The sequence below is a fragment of the Sylvia atricapilla genome, chromosome 18 (genome assembly GCF_009819655.1).
Source record: "Sylvia atricapilla isolate bSylAtr1 chromosome 18, bSylAtr1.pri, whole genome shotgun sequence".
NCBI lineage: Eukaryota > Metazoa > Chordata > Aves > Passeriformes > Sylviidae > Sylvia > Sylvia atricapilla.
This window is the reverse complement of record NC_089157.1, coordinates 1,068,824-1,085,885: the sequence shown is the minus strand read 5'-3', so window position 1 is coordinate 1,085,885 and position 17,062 is coordinate 1,068,824. Positions and strand designations below refer to the sequence as shown.

At 44.7% G+C, this 17,062-nt stretch overlaps 1 protein-coding gene across 2 annotated transcripts in view; it reads right to left on the bottom strand.

Moving 5' to 3' along the window:
* MYH10 (myosin heavy chain 10) overlaps positions 1-17,062 on the bottom strand; it is an 87,150-nt gene that overhangs the window by 33,051 nt on the left and 37,037 nt on the right. For both annotated transcript variants that reach the window (XM_066331886.1, XM_066331887.1), the window contains exons 5-10: positions 14,617-14,719; positions 6,215-6,307; positions 4,070-4,133; positions 2,177-2,275; positions 1,178-1,321; positions 771-866 (exon numbers count right to left, since the gene is read on the bottom strand). In XM_066331886.1, coding sequence (XP_066187983.1) covers positions 771-866; positions 1,178-1,321; positions 2,177-2,275; positions 4,070-4,133; positions 6,215-6,307; positions 14,617-14,719 — 599 coding nt within the window. The remainder of the gene's footprint in view (positions 1-770; positions 867-1,177; positions 1,322-2,176; positions 2,276-4,069; positions 4,134-6,214; positions 6,308-14,616; positions 14,720-17,062) is intronic.

The following is a 17,062-nucleotide window of genomic DNA, read 5'->3' as shown; positions in this document are numbered from 1 at the left end:
CCTCAGAAAGGACCATTTTGGGCACTGCAAGGGACCCACATTTGGGACAGTTCCAGAATGAGACCCAGCCAAGAAGCTGAGCTGTCCCTGTGAAGCAGATCCTGGGAATTGGGGTTCCCACTGCTCTTAGCTCTCCAAACTGTCTTGCCATGAGAACATTTCAAAGGCTGGCACTGGATCCTGAAATAAAAACCTCCAATGTGCCTCAGCAGCTTTTTTTTTTTTTTTATTGGGTGGGGGAAGAAATATATCCTTCAAAATGCTGATTGCATTGCAGGCACTGATAAATTCAGTGTCAGCCACAGTGCCAGGATACTCCAGAAATCAGCTTGTTCTAAATGCAGCATTCCTGTCTTCAGCCACTGCACCATGGAAGTTGTGCTTGGCTCCAGGGCTCTTATCATTGGCAACAAAACTGCTCTGAGCAACCAAAGAAAACAAACTGATTTAAGCATGAACTTCTTCCTAGGGCTTAAGTCTTTGGAGAGAGCAATAAACAAGATTACAACCAAAATACTTGTTCAAAGCTTCGCAGCAACGCAAACAGCATCAATTCCCCTGATGGACATTTGCATTTGTCTGCAGGAGGAGATGGAAGGGGATGGGTTCAGGAATTGCCTCTTGGTGCCATCAGCCCAGGCCTGGCCTCATTTTGGCCCAGAGCACTGCCAAGGATGCTCAGCACAGCTCTGTACTTGGCAAGATGGGCAAACAGCAGGAGGAGAACTCAGCACAAGCCAAAGGACACCCTCCAGACATGAGCAACTCACCAGTGTTCTCTGGCATAGAGGCCTGGTCTGTGTTCCTCTCCTTCTTAAAGGAAATATTCCCAAACTGCAGCACTGAGGACACCACTTTGAGCATTGCTGTGAGAACAACAGACATGTGCATCAGTTTCATGGCAGAGGGGCACAGCTGAACACATTTTTCTTCTGCTTCTTGTGTCACTTTCCTTCCAGATTCCAAGAAGAGGTTCAGGGAGGAAATAAACTTTTGTACTGCGCTTTTTGGGCAAATGGCTTGAATTCAACTCCAGTTGGAGTTAAGCAAACATTTTTCTTCAGGCTGTCAAAGACACTGAATCAACATTAAGTTTGGTGACATTAAATCAGCAGTGTGTGTGTGTGTGTGTAAGAGAGAAAAGAACACTCAGAATTCCAGAGGCTCCATAACTTACACAAGATCTCATCGTGTGAAAAGCCCATGATGTGCATGGCTTCCATTGTCTCCTGGAAGTTATCCTTGTCTTGTTGCCCAGGGATGGGGATGTAGCCATTGGATAAAAATCTGTAATTGTTAAATCCTTCAAGCAGCAGGTCAGCTGTGTTGGGGGGAAGAGCAAGAGACAGAAAAATAAGCTCAGAAATGCTGTTCACACCCACCCGTGCTCTGTTCTCACTCTATTCCCCAGCTCTGCTTTGGGAAATCAGCTCCTCAGATATGGCCACAAGCCAGGACAGCAGCTTCTGAAACCCTAAAAATACAAGTGCACCTCCCAGGCTGAGGCCAGACTCAGACTCTCTCTCTGCAGCAACCTCCACCAGCTCTCTGATGCATTAAACCAGCCCACAGAACCCAGATCTAGCATCATCTCAAATGCTCATCTGGACTATCCTAGAAGGAAAATCTCTACAGAAATAGATTTGGGGATTGATCATCACATCAAGGATGCTGAGCACCAGCTTATCTCATACAGGAGGAGTGCATCAGTTTCTAAAGTCTGTATCTTTATCACCTTCACTTATCACAACCTACCAGAAATTATCTAAGAGGGGAAAAAAACCCCAGACAGAGTTGAGATAACCACCCCAGCACTGCAATGGCTTGAAGAAAGCCCCAGGGTTTCAATAAATTTGGGTTGAATTTCTCTGTAGGATGCAGGAGATGGGGCTGCCTCTGCTGACCAGGGCTGGCTGTTTTCAGCTGGGAACTCTGCAGCTCCAATCCAGGGATTCCCAGGCAGAGCCTGCCCAAGCTGGGCTTTAAAAACTGAAATGCCAGAGTGGTTCCCCAGCACATCTGATAAAACACAGGAGTTATTTCAGAGCAAAGCTACCTGCCCTCTCCTCCTTTTAAAACTCACCACTCACAACCAAAAGATAATTCAAACCCACCCTGTCCCACTGAAACAACAACTGCAGCACCCAACAGGTTTCTATGAACATTCCCATCTTACACTTGAGGTGCTCTCCTGCTCCAGCCAGCAGCTGATAGAAGATGTGGAAGGTGCGCTCGTCCTTGGCCTGACGCACAGCACGAGACTTCTCCAGCAGGTCTGGGAACACCCAGAGTCAAGGGTCAACCTGGGCAGAACGAGCTACAGAGCAAACCAGAGCTCCAAAGCAGTCTATGGAATTAGTGTGAGACCAAAGAGGATTTTAGAAGAATGTCCAGAGCAGCTCTGGCTGTCCCTGGATCCCTGGCAGGGCCCAAGGCCAGGCTGGACAGGGCTTGGAGCACCTGGGACAGTGGAAATTGTCCCTGCCATGGCAGGATGGGCTTTAAGGCCCTTTCCAACCCAAACCAGTCCGGGATTCTGTGATTGGACAGGGTCAAGTATGAACTTTTAGTGACTAAGGAAGAGATTTCCAGCTGAGACTGGTAGAAACCCATTTTTCATCTCAGCAAACTCTTGACATTTCAACACTCCCATCCCCCTGACTGTTTTTTCCCTGCATTTCCTGCTCCATGCAGCCACCACTGCCTGCCATGGATCAGCTGCAGTTTTGGTGAGAGGGAGCTCCCACCCTTCTCCACCACTACTACTGAGGTCATAGCTGAACTCTTAATCCCAAAAACACAGCAACTGCTGAACTCAGAAGTCCTTTATCATCCAAAGTGCATTTGTCACTCCTTCCAAGCATTGCATTTTCCCATGACAATCCACACTGCCTTTAAACAGCTCCCAAATTCAATTTCTGCATCAGGTAATGCCTGATTAGCTGCCATGAGCTGTAATCTTACTTAACTTTTTTTTATATTTCTTAATATTCCATATTGTAAAGCAAATGTAGGACAGGGATTTGAAATGACAATGGCAAGGATGAGTTTCTCTGATGAAGAAGAAATTCCCCAAGCGTTAAACCCTCCTGTTTTCACAGAGCTCTGGGCAAAACAATTCATCTGGACTTTCCTAAAAGCTGCCTTTATTCCTGTGCTGTGGTGAATGAAAAAAAAAAAGCCACTTACCATTGCAACATATTTTGAATAACTATAGATCTTCCCCAGCCTTATTGGGAAATCACATTTTCTGACAATCCCAAACATTTAATACTCTTCAGATCAAGCAGTTTCAAAACCCAGCAACCAAATGGAAACTAAACTACAGCATGGTTTATGATCAATATTCACTTAATGCTGTTTACCAAAACTCCCAACTTCATCATTTTATGACCACTCCGCTGCGGTTCTCCCAGGAAACTCAAAATTACACAATAAATACATTTTTAGCACAGAGAAAAAACAACTTCAGGGAATGGCTTTCAGTGCCAGTATTTTTACTTGGTTTTACACTCATAAATAAAAGTGAATCTTCAAGCTAAAACTGAATTCACTTTGGAATTAATGATAATTAATTAAGTATAATAAAAAGCCTTGTGTCATTAAACCTTCATGGGGAGCTGGAAGAGCTGAGCTGGCACCTGGCCCAGCTCCGTCCCTACATCAGGAGCATCCCTCTCCAGGCAGGGGCTGCTCCCAGCTCAGCTCCTGGCACGGGGCACAGCCTCAGCTCTTCCTCAGGAAGGCCTTGGGGGATTTTCAGAAATGTTCCCAGAGCAAGCACATTTTACATGGTTTCCCTTCTTAACACACCCTGGGTTTAAGGCCAGTCTGCAAATCCTGCAGGTTTCAGAGTGTGGAATGTGAGAGTTTCGGATTTCTGAGCACCAGGAAGTTGCTGAATCTGTGATATCTGATCAGTTATTTGGAAACAAAGGAAGAGATGGATGCTGTTAAAGGAACGTCCAAGTGTGGCAACCTTTCACTGCATTCCAATGAATTCTAGGGTTAAAAGCAGAACAAAGCAGGGAAGCTGCATTTTGCAAGGATGTGGCAGGAAAAAGGATACAGGTCTCAATGTTGGCCCCAACAATGTAACCAGTGACATCGAAGTTAATCCTGATAAATTTGCCCTGCAAAGAAAAGAAGATTTTTTCGTAATTACCTTTTTTTTTTTTTTAATTAAGACAATGCTGCCCATACCAAACATAATCCGAATGCATTCACAAATCAAGCATGTCCCAGGTCCAAAGGAAACCCTTCCCCTTCCATGGGCTCAGCCATCATCCCAATGGAGCACACTGCACACAAACACACTCCAAAGGCTGAGGAACTCCTAGTGCAGATTGATTTGGAATCCAGACTTGGGAAAAACTCCTCTGAACGTGGAGCTCAATTTTCCCTGAGCAAACACTCTGGCTGAGGTGGGGAGCAATGCTGAGACTCCAGGTGTGCACATTTCTGTGGCATTTTCTGGTGCCTGAAGGGGCTTCAGCTCCTGAATCTCAGGTGGCCCAAAAGATTTCTCCTTCCTTTTTCAAAAGGCTCTCTTGAGCTCACTAAGGGCTGAATTCTGTTGACACCATCCCAGCACTGAGTCCAGGGCTTTGGGAAAACCACATCAGAGGGAAGCATTCAGTGCTGCCACATAAATCCAGCAAGCCCACTCTCCTATCCAATGCAAACCAGAGATTTATTCCCTGGAACACAGGAGAACTGCCTTTGATAGAAGAAGTAAAGGGGAAAAAAATAAAATCCATTGGCCACTGGGCTTCTCTGAGTCCTCCCTTTGTTATCAGGAGCAGGGGAAGGCTGGCAAACCTGCATGGCTGAACAACACCACCTCTCACATCATGAGAGGAGACAGATTTTTAAAGGCAGGTTTTAAAATGGCTGTTAAAGATGATTTTTTTTTTTCTGCATGAGATGAGACCATCTGGAATGAATTATACTTGCTCCTTTATGAAAACAGAGCTGGAGCCATCAGAGTGATTATGTTCATGATGGCAATGCAGAGCTCAAAATAACACAAACCAGATGCTAACATCTTTTTAGGGAAAAAGTATCCTCGTTAAATTAGTAGTCTCTGATGGATTCAAGACAGGTAACAAAGTAGAATTTCATTGTGCAGTGAAACCTGTTGACATCATAAATCCTGTACCCAGCTTCTATAAGCATCAGGCAACATTATAAATAACAGGGCAGTAAAATGAAAAAAGCTGAATTTCCACCAAACTCTGCTCTCCCTCCTCAGCTGAAAGGGCTGATGGATTTAGTCATACACTCTTCCAGAGTTCTTATCATGGAGTCGAGTTCATGCATTATAAATCCAAGCAACTGTTGAAATGTCAAAGGCAGACAAGAAATCTTTCATTTGTTCTGTAAATTTTAGTGCTGTTCTCACAAGCAAAAAGATTTAATACCTCCTGTACGCTTTTGAAGTTGTACTAAAAACATCTTCCTCTGTAATAGGAGACAGCTTTTTTTTTTTTTTTTTTTTTTTTTTTTTTTTTTTTTTTTTTTTCTTTCAAAGGAAAGGAAGTTCTAAGAAGTGGTAAAAAGCTATTTATTCACCCCGAGTTCCACCACAATTTTTAAAACAATGGAACCCATCAGCAGTGGTAATCAGCCACCAAAACACCCCGTGAACAGCAGGCAGGGACCCAACAAAAACATGGAGCAGCTAGAGAAGTGCCTGACACCTGGGCTCAGTCACACAGTGGCTTTTTGACTTTCCTGCAATATATCAGTACATTTAGGTAGGGTTTTATGGGCAAATTCTGCCTCTTTGTAGAAATTCAGGATGTTCCCTCCAATCCAATCAATGGATAAAGTCACAGCCACGGACAAGAAGGCTGCAGGATTTGCCAGTTACATGGGGATGCCAGAGCCCTTTCCCCTTCACAGAAATCCAGCATGATTTGTGCACACAAGCCCCAGCTCAGGTCCCCAGCAGAGTTATATTTGTTAGACTGTGAACTGCTGTCAGCTCAGGGATGACTGGACTTAGAATAAAACCATGTTCTGCCAAGAGCCAGCGAGGAGGTGTCATCAGTGAGCCCAAAAATGCAGAAGGCATTGTAAGAGAACCTGGATTCATGGAGGAAGAGAACAGAGAAATCTTCTGATACTAATTTGAGAAACAGCTAAGAAAGAGGATTTCTCCACAAACAGCAGTCAGATTTAAGACTCAGAGGGACAAGGGGGTACTCACAAAGCGGGAGGAGTTGTCATTTTTCACTGTCTTGGCATTCCCAAAGGATTCCAGGATGGGGTTGGCCTGAAGAAGCTGCCGCTCCAGTTCCCCCTAAAACCCACAGAGACAGAAAAACAAACACATTTATCACAGAGACCTGTGCAGGCCTCACAATTCTGCCTCTCCTGACAGTCACTTCCCCTGCTGTGGCAGTGCCACCACCTCCAGATGGGATTCTCATCCTTCCCCTCACTCCCAAATCTGCAGAGTCTCCTCCATCCAGGGGTGAACGTGGCTGGATTTTTGGTGTTTTTCTGGGTGGGGTTTGTTTATTAAAACACACACAGAGACACACAGAGACAGAGCAGGGGCCAGACAGGACTGGATGGATGTTGAAAGTCGCCCAAGATGGGAAAGAAAAATCACATGTAGGGCTAATGAAATCAGGCACAGACCTTGAGTGCTTAAGGGAAGAAACCAATTGAACTGGTTGAAGGTTTTAGATTTAAATCTTGTGCTGACAATACAGCTATCTCAGAACACCTATTTTCCAACTCAGAAATACCTGTTTTCAAACTCCCTTTCAGATGAGTGAAACTCCCCTTCAGTCAGCCAGACTGAAACTCGTCTCATTGCATCACCTCTGACCTGCCCACACCTGAGAGGGCCAGAAGAGCACAGCACAACTGAGCAACACCAAAGACAAACACTGTTTTCAAATTGCTCAATCCAGACAGCAGTTGCTCAGGATGCTTCATGCATTTGTTAAATGTTTCTACAAGTTCTGGCCAACGAGTTCAGAATTTGAAGTACTTATCTCAAGGAAATTGCACAACAGCTTTTTACAAGTGCTGTCCATGAGGAGGTCTGGTAACAAAAAAAGTCTGTGCTGCTTCCAAGAGCCCAGGAGGCACAAATGTACACAGGAAAATATATTGTCTTCTTGCTCTGAAGGATGGTTTGGAGGGGGGGGGGGAAAGTGAAGCTGTCTGGAATGTAGTCTCCAAATTTGACATTTCATGAACCTGCTTTTTCCAATTATTTATAGTCCTGATGAATAAAGGCCCCAGACTAACCATCAAAGAACAGGAAGCATTAAATCTCTTCAGGCTTCCACATGGGGTCAATTCTTAGATGGGAATTTTAAAAATTCACTACTTAACACCTGAAAGAGTTTTATTTGTATATTGAAATATATTTCAAGCTCTACTGGAAATAAACAGCTGCTCCTTCTTTTATGTGACCTCACGTTATCTGCTCAGAAGTTGCTTCCTTCCCTTTAAGGAACTTTAGATTCCCTGAATTCTGGGGTAAGTAAAGAAGGAATAAATGTGAGTCCTAGCCCAGTGCAGCCCCAGCAGTGCCATGGCAGGGCTGCCATGCACATTTAAACTGACAAAAAACCTGCAGCTGGAGAGACACTGGATGCCTGTTCTACCCACCCTGTGCTGTCTGCAATTAATTTTCTCCAAATTTCCCACGTAAAAGCCTCAGATGCTGGGAATGCTCCCACCTTCCCTCTCCCAGCACACTGCCAGCCCCTATGGGCACCCCAAGACCCAAGGGAGCATCCCCTCATCACTGCTCCTGGGACAAAACCCAGCACCTCCAGCGAAGGCAGGGAGTGTGGCACAGCTGGCACGTCCAATCTGGAGTATTTTGGGAAAGAAATGCCCTGGCTGCACAGTGACTGCTCCATGGGCACTGCCTGGGCTGGGGCTGTGCACAGCAACCTCTTGCAGGGCAGCAGAGGTGCAACAAAGCTGGAATAAACCTGTGGAGAATGTGGATGAACACGTGTTCAAACCCTCTGGCTGGAGGCTCGTTTTTGCCCTCATCTCTGAGGAGCTGAAGGAAGCTGAAGCTGGATCCTCAGCTGTGGGTGAACACCATGGGAACGAGCAGTCTGCACACACAGCCTTGTCACAGCTGTCACCAAGGGAAGCACACCCCTCGCTGTGCAGAAAGGCTCCTGATTTGGGCGTTTTCCTCTCTCCATGGGCTGCTTTCAGCCAAAAGCAATCCTCTTCCTGAAGAGCTCAAGTGTTTCGCAAAGACACTGAACTCCAGAGGTCAGTTTGGCCTCTGGGCACGGCTCCTGCTCCCAGAAGTTGGAAAAAGCAGTATGGGAATTGTGGGAGACGTGAGGTCATGCAGGAGTTCATGCAGGCACCACGAAGACAAGGCCAGGCTGGTGTCTCAGTTTCAGGAAAACCAGCAGTGACTGGGTTTGGGGGAGGCCTGGGGCAGGGCAAGCTCCATGCTACTCACATACAACAGGGATCCACTCTGGAGTTCCACATGACATTGAAACAGAGATGTTAATGATCCATGCCTTATGCACTATCAACACCTTGGGATTAGCATTTTCCATGGACACAGTTAAAATGTTCACCAGCAAACGTTTTATGTCAACCCTGGCAGGCCAGCTCTAAGCAAAAGGAGGGTTAAACCAAACACCACTCTGTCTATTTTTGGACTTGACAAATATTTTAGTAAAAACTCTCAGAACTGAGTGATGTGTGCAAGGAGGGAGGATTAAGTTCAACACTAGGAATGTCTGCAGCTTCTGAAAATGAGCCCATGGGATCAGGCACACAGTAGGGGTGCAGAGGTTTAACGTGTACCACACACCCCCAGAGGCACCACAGCTGTCCAGGGATTGCTTTTTGCCTCAAATATATCACACTTGAAGGTTCCTTTACTGTTTCCCTTTGCACTACAGTTACACTGCACTGATCAGCTCCAGAGAAACGCAAGGGAGGAATTCACTCAGCTAAACTAACCCAGGGGAGCTGCTTCAGTTTCCATGGTTGGTTACACCCTGAGGAGCTGGAGCAAAGCTTTTTCTTTATTTAAAGCTGGTGCCCAGCACAAAGGCATCACTTACCAGCTCAGGTGAGAGTGGGGCATTTACCTTGTGGCAGCAATTTATTGTTCCCTTTCCACACTCCTGCCCTCAACTTCCACCTAAGTCTCCTTCGGGTGAAGTCCACCTGGAGGGCTGCAATTCCTTCTCTCCCCCAGGAAAGTGGGATCAGACAGAGCTGTGCCCAGGGCCAGGGGGACCAGGGGCATGGCATGGGCACTGTTACCTGCCCAGCAGCACAGGCCAGCCTGAGCAGCAACTCAAACCAGCAAACGTTAATTCAGGCAGCATATCCTACTGCTCACACCACTTGTCCTAGAAAGTCAGGGTAAACTCCCGATTTCAGAAGGCTTTTGGTTATGCCAAGCCTTTTACACTTGAGATCAAAGTCTTCATTGGTGATTTGTGAAGCTATAAAAATATTCAGACAAAACATTTAATCAGAAGAATTTTGTAGCTTCCTTTAATCCAATCTTTTATTTAGTGCTTTGGTTAATATTTAAAAAGTGTTCTGCACTCTCTCAGCAGCACATTACCCAATATACACACAGTATTTTGGAGGAGGCTGGAGAGAGGGCACACCTTTCATTTCAGGGCTTAAAAGTGGTTAAAATACTTTGCAATGCTGAGAAACTCATGAGCTGCTCACTCTGCCCCCTCTCAAAGCCAGTCAAACAATTTCCAAAATTCTCTATTAGTTCTGTGCTCCTTCAAGGTTTCCCACATTATCAGCACAAAGAGAAGAATACACATCAGTTCTCCTACATAACTCGAAAAGCATTAAAAAAAACCACTTGCCTGGTGTTTCACGGGTTTGGGTGATTCAGGCTGTTCATTGCAAACAAACAAATGATAAGTTAGCAAGCAGGCATTCCAGCTGCATGTCACATCCCAAATTAGCACTGTCAGCATGGTTAACCACACACTCACTTCACAGAAAGTTTCACAGAAACTGCCCAAATTCATTTCAGAACAGGAGTTATTGGCATGTGCAAAACACTGCACCCTGTGTTTATGCAAGGACTAATTAAACCCAAGATGACAGATGGCCCTTGAGCAGCGAGGAAAAGGGCAGGAGTTGCATTATTTGGGCACTGCTTTCAAAATGAACCCCCAGCCCAAGTGCCTTTCTCCTCAGCCCTGGGCACTGTGAGGTGCTTGGGATGGAGGAGAGATGATCTCTGTCCTTAAACACTCACAGAGCTCGTGCAACAACACGAGGGAAGCAACACCAGGAGACACAGGGGTTGGTTTTGCGCTGTGCTACAAGTATTTAAGAAATGCAAACCCACATTTGAGACAAGACCTTTGGTGCTTCCTTTCAAGCACCATCATGAGCAGCAGCACAACCTTACACTGGAATTTTGACAGCAACGAGGACAAAGGGAACGTGAAGGCAATAAAGTAATATAAAAAGCCTTCAAAATTCAAATGTGCATAGCTTTGGCAGAAATTTCCAATTCCATTCTTTCCTCCTTGGCTCAGTCTGTGAGTTTAATAATCTTAGGCTTCATATCTGAGAGCCTGAGGCCAAATATTGTTGAGGAACAACACACAGAACAAGAGATTTTTATACCAAGTCAAATGTACTCCCTCTTTCTATGACCCTTTATTTTATTCGTGCAGAATGGCAGATTTTGACAGAGATGTGTAAAGCAGCTGGCAGAGGTTTGGCTTGGTCAGGTAAGTAATGGGAATTTTCAAAGGTGCACTCTACCTGCCAAGAAAAGAACTACCTCTCCTGGAATCATGGGGAATGGCAGGAACACCTGGGAATTCAGAGGGGTTTCAGTTATTTATATTTAGAAAAGATGAATTGCACTCTTGGGTGTCCGTTCTTGTCCTAGCAGAAACAGAAGTGAGCTCAATCAGGCACAGATTTAACTTCTCTGTGTTTAAATTAGGGCAGTTAAAGCCCACTTGGGAAACCCAGGGCAGCTTTAGCCTGAGTGAGCCCACCCGAGATCCTGTCCTTCAAAAACTAATTCTGTTTCTTTAGAAATTAATAAAACAATTTAAGCAATTTAGCATTTCAGCTACCAAGGCAAAGGCAGCCACTGAAAGCAATCATTAACCTGAAAGTACCAGTAATGAGTTTTAAAGTCTAAAATAGCACCAATATGAAAGCTGGGTTTAGTGAAGAGAGGCAGTTTGGGGTGAGAACACTTTGGGAAAACCTTCAAGCCCCTTCCAGGGCCTAAAGGGGCTCCAGGAGAGCTGGAGAGGGACTGGGGACCAGGGATGGAGGGACAGGACACAGGGAATGGCCTGAGGCTGACGAAAGGCAGGGTTGGATGGGACATTGGGAGGATGAGGAGGAATTCCCAGAGCAGCTGTGGCTGTCCTGGATCCCTGGCAGTGCCCAAGGCCAGGCTGGACACTGGGCTTAGGAGCAGCCTGGGACAGTGGGAGGTGTCCCTGCCATGGCTGAAGAGCTGGAACTGGAGAATCTTTAGCATCCCTCCCTTCCAACCCAAGCCCTTCTGGGATTCTGTGATCTGCATTTGATGTCAAGGAGACTGTCCTTGTCCTGCTGGAGACTGGACACCATCAGGGCTGACTTTGACCCCACCTCAGGCCTTAGAGGAGCTCCTGTTTGTAACCCACTGCCAACCTCTCCCTCCCTCCTGCTCTGCTCTGGAGAGCTCAGCCTCCGTTCCCAATTTTAGGGACTGCAGCAGCCTCACCTGGCTCTGCCAAACCTCACAATTACTGAAGTTTCTCTTGTACACTTCCAGCACCACCTCCTCCTCCCCACACTTCCGAGCACAGCGCCCAAGACAACATTTTGGGATTCCAGAGGAAATGAGACACTGGGGCTACGGGTTCCAACCCTCAAAAATCAGGAATCATGACTGCTCAGGCTGAAATTCCAGCCCCTGTGTTATTGACTCCATTTCCAAGGACCATGTGCTAAGGGCTTTGCATCAGCTCGAAGGCAAGAGGGATTTTCAGGGTAGAAAAGCCTCGTGGACAAACAGCTGGATGCCAACCATGGATGGGCAGAGCTCCTCACAAAGGCTCAACACTTCCCCTCATCCCAGCTGCAGAGGAACCTGCTGAGCCCCTGTGACACCAGTGCTGCTCTGAGCTCTCACACTGGGGCTCCTTTGCTTTGTTCTATTCTTACAGCACTCTGTCAGGCAAATCAAAGTTAACCCATGGCTTAGCATACTGATTGCTTCCTTTAAAAAACATAATCAATGAGACATTCAAACAGGTTCAGAAATATACATGTCACTGGTAATTATCTGTAATAGCATGGGTACAGACAGACTGCAAGTCATGGATTAATTTAACAAGCCTGTTTAGCATCTTGTTGTGCACAGGGTAATGCACAGGTTCTGCAGACTGTGGATCACCAGCAGCCCTCTACAGCTTTCTAATGAATATGCAAACAGGACTAAATTAGGACTAAATATGCAAACAGGAATAATAATTCTGCTTCTAGAACCCCCATTCGGACACTTCCTACCTTTCCAGTGGCACCTGTGAGGGTCAGACATGCTTTGTTTCCAATATATGAACAAAACCTAATGGCTGCATAACAAGGGAGACTCATTTATATTTTCAAAATTAGTTTGGTGACAAACATTCTGCATTTTTTCATGGATATATAGCAAATCCAGGGCTCACTGTGGTACTGCATTGAACGAAGGGCAGGATCCAAGACTTTTATTCAGGACACTCCCTGTTCTTTCTGTTCACATCCCAGCTTTCCCCTTTCTTTCCTGTGCCTTCAACAGGCTCCCTGAGAAATTGCATCATCTCCATCCCTCAAGATTTTCAAAACTCAGCTTTTGTGAGGCTTTGGAGAATGCAATCTCCCTTTGAAGGAAGACACATTTTGAAAAGTGTCTGGACAAGAGGCATCCAGAAGTGTCTTTCAGCCTGAGGCATTCCAAGTTGTCAACAATACATTTAGAAGTACTTGGTGCAAACACAATTCCCTTCTCTCCAAAACCCTGTTGGCAATTTTACTCCTGTAGGAATTGAAAGAACACTGGTTTTGTTCAAGGCTGCACAGTGGAAAAGCCACGAATATGCATAACTCAAAACCTCCACAGAAAATCACTTCTGCTGGGTGATGATGTCCCAGCCAGTATCACAACCTCCCAACACTCCCCTGACACTCCAGTCCTGAGAAACCTCCTCCTGAGGCCTGCAGCACTCTCAGCCTGCTCACTAAACACTTACAAAGCCTGATTTTCATCTCTTCTGTGTAAAAAACCAGCATCAGTTTGATTAAGTATCAAAGCACAGGCTCACAACATTTTCTGTTGATTAAAGCAAAGAGCCAAGTTTCTCCATACACTCCAGCAGATTTCTCCAAATCTACCTGCAACCATTCCTTCTCTCCCACTTCAAACCCTCACCTTTATTTCTCCTTCACAGACTGGTTAACAGTCACCTCATGTTCCTACAGGAGTTTGAGCCTTGGCACATTCAGGAATGTCTTAATATGAAGTGCCCTGCACTAAATTGACAGGAGTTGTAGCTGCTACAGGGGGAAATGGCCACAGGAGGTTCATGTTGGATATTGTGAGAGATTTCTTTACTGCCAGAGTGGCTAAACATTGGAACTGCCCAGGGAGGAACTGGTGGGAGCAGCATCCCTGGAGGGGTGCACAAAATAAGTGCAAGAGACACCTCCTGGAGTGGTTCAGTGGGGATGGGGGATAGTCCAAGGCTGGACTTGATCTTAGAAGTCTTTGCTATAATTTTATAAGTCTTTAATTCTATCATAAATGTATAATTCCATAAGATAATGTAGTTTGAAGGTTTCAACCACCAGGATTACTACTGGGAAACCAGGCACGTGCCATTTGTGATTGCAGCAGTTATATACTTCAATAGGCCAGAGTCTGTAGCAAAGCTGAATTAAAACTTCACTGCAAAGAGATCCAAGTGCTCATAACAATGAATATTCAACCCCATTCCTGTTTCTTAAAAGCAAAGAATCACTAAAAATTCAGTGCAAATGTTGAAGCCTGGCAGGAAATCTGAAGGAAATTCTATATAAATCAGAGTTGGTTGCAAGCTACCAAAACAACCCAATATTTTCTGATATAAAAATATATACTTACATATTTATAGTGTAATAAAATCTGAGCTTTTAGTTAGATGCTAGATTCTAGATACAGCAAGTCTTTAAGCTGGATGATTTTTCCCATCTACAAGTTAATTTTTGAAAGCCCAGAAAGCTTGTTCACAAATATAGTACTGAAAACTGCAGCCAGTGGGAACTAAATTCAGATAGAATTGCCTGGGTTTATTGATTTTTTTTGAAAAATGGAGTTTATTGCCTCAGAAAGCTTTGCTTTTATTTGTATAAAGCCTTTAATTTCACAACAGAAATTAGGCAACTGACATGGACTAGAAATTTTGATGTAACTGCTCATTTCAGCCACTGCTAAAGAGAAAATAATGGTTGAGACAAAATTACACAGATTATATTACAACTTAATAAAGAAAAAGTCATTTTTTTCAAATGCAAAGATGGTAATTTGCAAAAAGAGCAATAAATAAATGAGAAAATACCCCAACTTACAGGAATATTATGGTCCTTTCTTCCTTTATGGGAGGAAGCAACATGAGCAAGGTATTGAATAACCTTCTTGGTGTTCTCAGTCTTCCCAGCACCAGATTCACCTCTGCAAAACAGGGCAGATATTTCCTTCAAAATGCATCTCCAACAAGTCAGCAATGCTCTGTTTACAGCACCTCACTCCACCCTAGTTATGGCCCTGACTATGCAGCACACCAAAAAGCCCAAAGCAGGGATGGTGCAGGGAACTCCAAGGTATTTGTTTAGAATCCTTCCTTCATCCTAAACATCCCCTGAGCTTTAAGATGTTGATACAAAATGTGACATCAGTTTGATTGAGAGCTTCTGGCTTTAAGCCTGAACTCCTTTGCTACCCAAGGTGACAGCAAACATTTGTCCCCCTGCCTGGATCACTGCAGACAGAATGTTTCAGGGTGCAGATTCGTTTTTATTTTTAAATCATGAGATATACACACACACTTTTACACTTAGCATGATTTTAATAAAGCAGGATTTGGTGATGGGAATTACCAAGTTAAGGGAAACACTCAGTGCCTTTAGGAGCCAGAAATACAGTGCAGTAAAACACACTTTAAACAAGAGATTCTTTCCACTGCTCAGCTCAGAATCTTTGCTAGGTTAAAAATATATTTCATGCCACAGGGCTACATGAAACCAAGAAGAAATGAGTTTATCAGTGCAGAGTGGCAGAGTTCAGAGATCAATAAAGACAGCAAATGCACATTTCATGTTTAAGCCAGAGGTGGATTTAAAGCAGATCATGTTTAGACAAAATTTTTAGAGAGGTTTACAGGAGATATTCAAGGCAGGAAATGTGACCAAGTTCATGTCCTGCAATCACAAATTATGTTACTACAGCTCTAAAAACGACAGTTTGGGGTTTGGTTTTTTCCCTAACCTAGGTCTGATCTTCAGACAAATCCACCCCCAGAGGGATCCAGGGTGCCTTAGGCAGGACTCAAGCAGCACAAAGCACTGAAGGAAGATTTCCAGGGAGACGGCGACTGCTGTGAACAGCTCTGAAGTATGGGAAGCTAATAAGGCTTTTATTACAGGGATTTGCATGGAAAGAGTGGAAGCACTCCTGTCATTCAACAGTTGTTCAAAAATTAACAGTTTGGAAGCCAGCTCCTTTGTAAGAATGACAAGCACACGTTTTCCCTCCCTGCTTACTTCTCCTCTAAGCTACTTATAATGAAAATGTTCATTTACCAGGGGAATTTAAGCACATTCTTGTGCAGCCTTTTTCATGATACACCCCACTTTTGTAGCTAATCTGCATTTGCTTAAGGACTCAGCACCTCCAGACCTGCACTTCTTGATCAGGTAAGAGCTGCTGAGCCTCCCCATCCTCCCACTGCATTCAGCAGAGAGGAGATGAGAGAGCACTTGGAATTTCAATTCACATGTCCAGGAAGGACAGTGATACCAGCCCAGATTTTCAAGACTCAAACACTCTCATTGTTTCTCACCTTCCAACACTCTAAAATCACAGAAACCCCACAGGGAATGGCCTTAAGAGAGGGGAACCTCAGCTAAGGGATGACAAGATGAGTATTTCTGCACCCAGGAGCAAGAACTATCATCCACTGCAGCTTGGGGGACTCCCCACAAGAGCTTCAGGTGAAACAGCTTCTGGATGATCTGACAGAACAGCAGCAAACCCAAGTTTGGCTGGAAAACCCGAGCAAAAAGGTGCTGCAGATGAGCTGTGGGATATTGCACAGCCTCACTGTGGCCTGCAGTTCCAGAGGGTTAACCAAGTTAACTGGTTTACTGATGGCATCTGCTTTTTGGAAACAACTCCATCAGTCTGCATAAAACCACTCTGGTTCCGTTCTTCCTCACAAACACTGGAAAATAGCACAGAATATGAAAGATTAGAAGGCACTGCACCCAACTATTCAAAACTTTCCAGAGAAAGGGGAGTTCCCTGCAGATTTGTTGACTGGGCTGGCTTTGCTCATCACATGGAAAAACCTGGAAGGTCCTACCTGAAAAGCTGGTTGCAAAGGAGATTACTCTGAGAATTGGCTAATGGATAACTGGGTTTCCTTTTTGCCCAGATACCATCAGGATGAAACCCAGAAACTGGGTGTACTTTGGGACCGCTACGAGTGGAACAACACCCTGTGACTTAATGAAAAATCCCATTTCCACCCAGCCCAGAGTCCCCACACACAAGACAAATGTGAATGCTGATAAGCAAGGGGAAGAAAAAAAAACCCAAACCATCAGGTGCCAATTCTTGCTTCTCAAGTCTTTATTTCTCATTTCCCTTTCGCTGCAGTGTTTACATTAACATAATTCATGACCACGAGCAATAATAAAAGCAGCTTTGCCTGTTTCTAGATGTGTATTAAAATATGCTAATGCTAAAACTATTCCAGCAGGTAAGAGAAGTAAGAAGCACAGCAAAATATACATT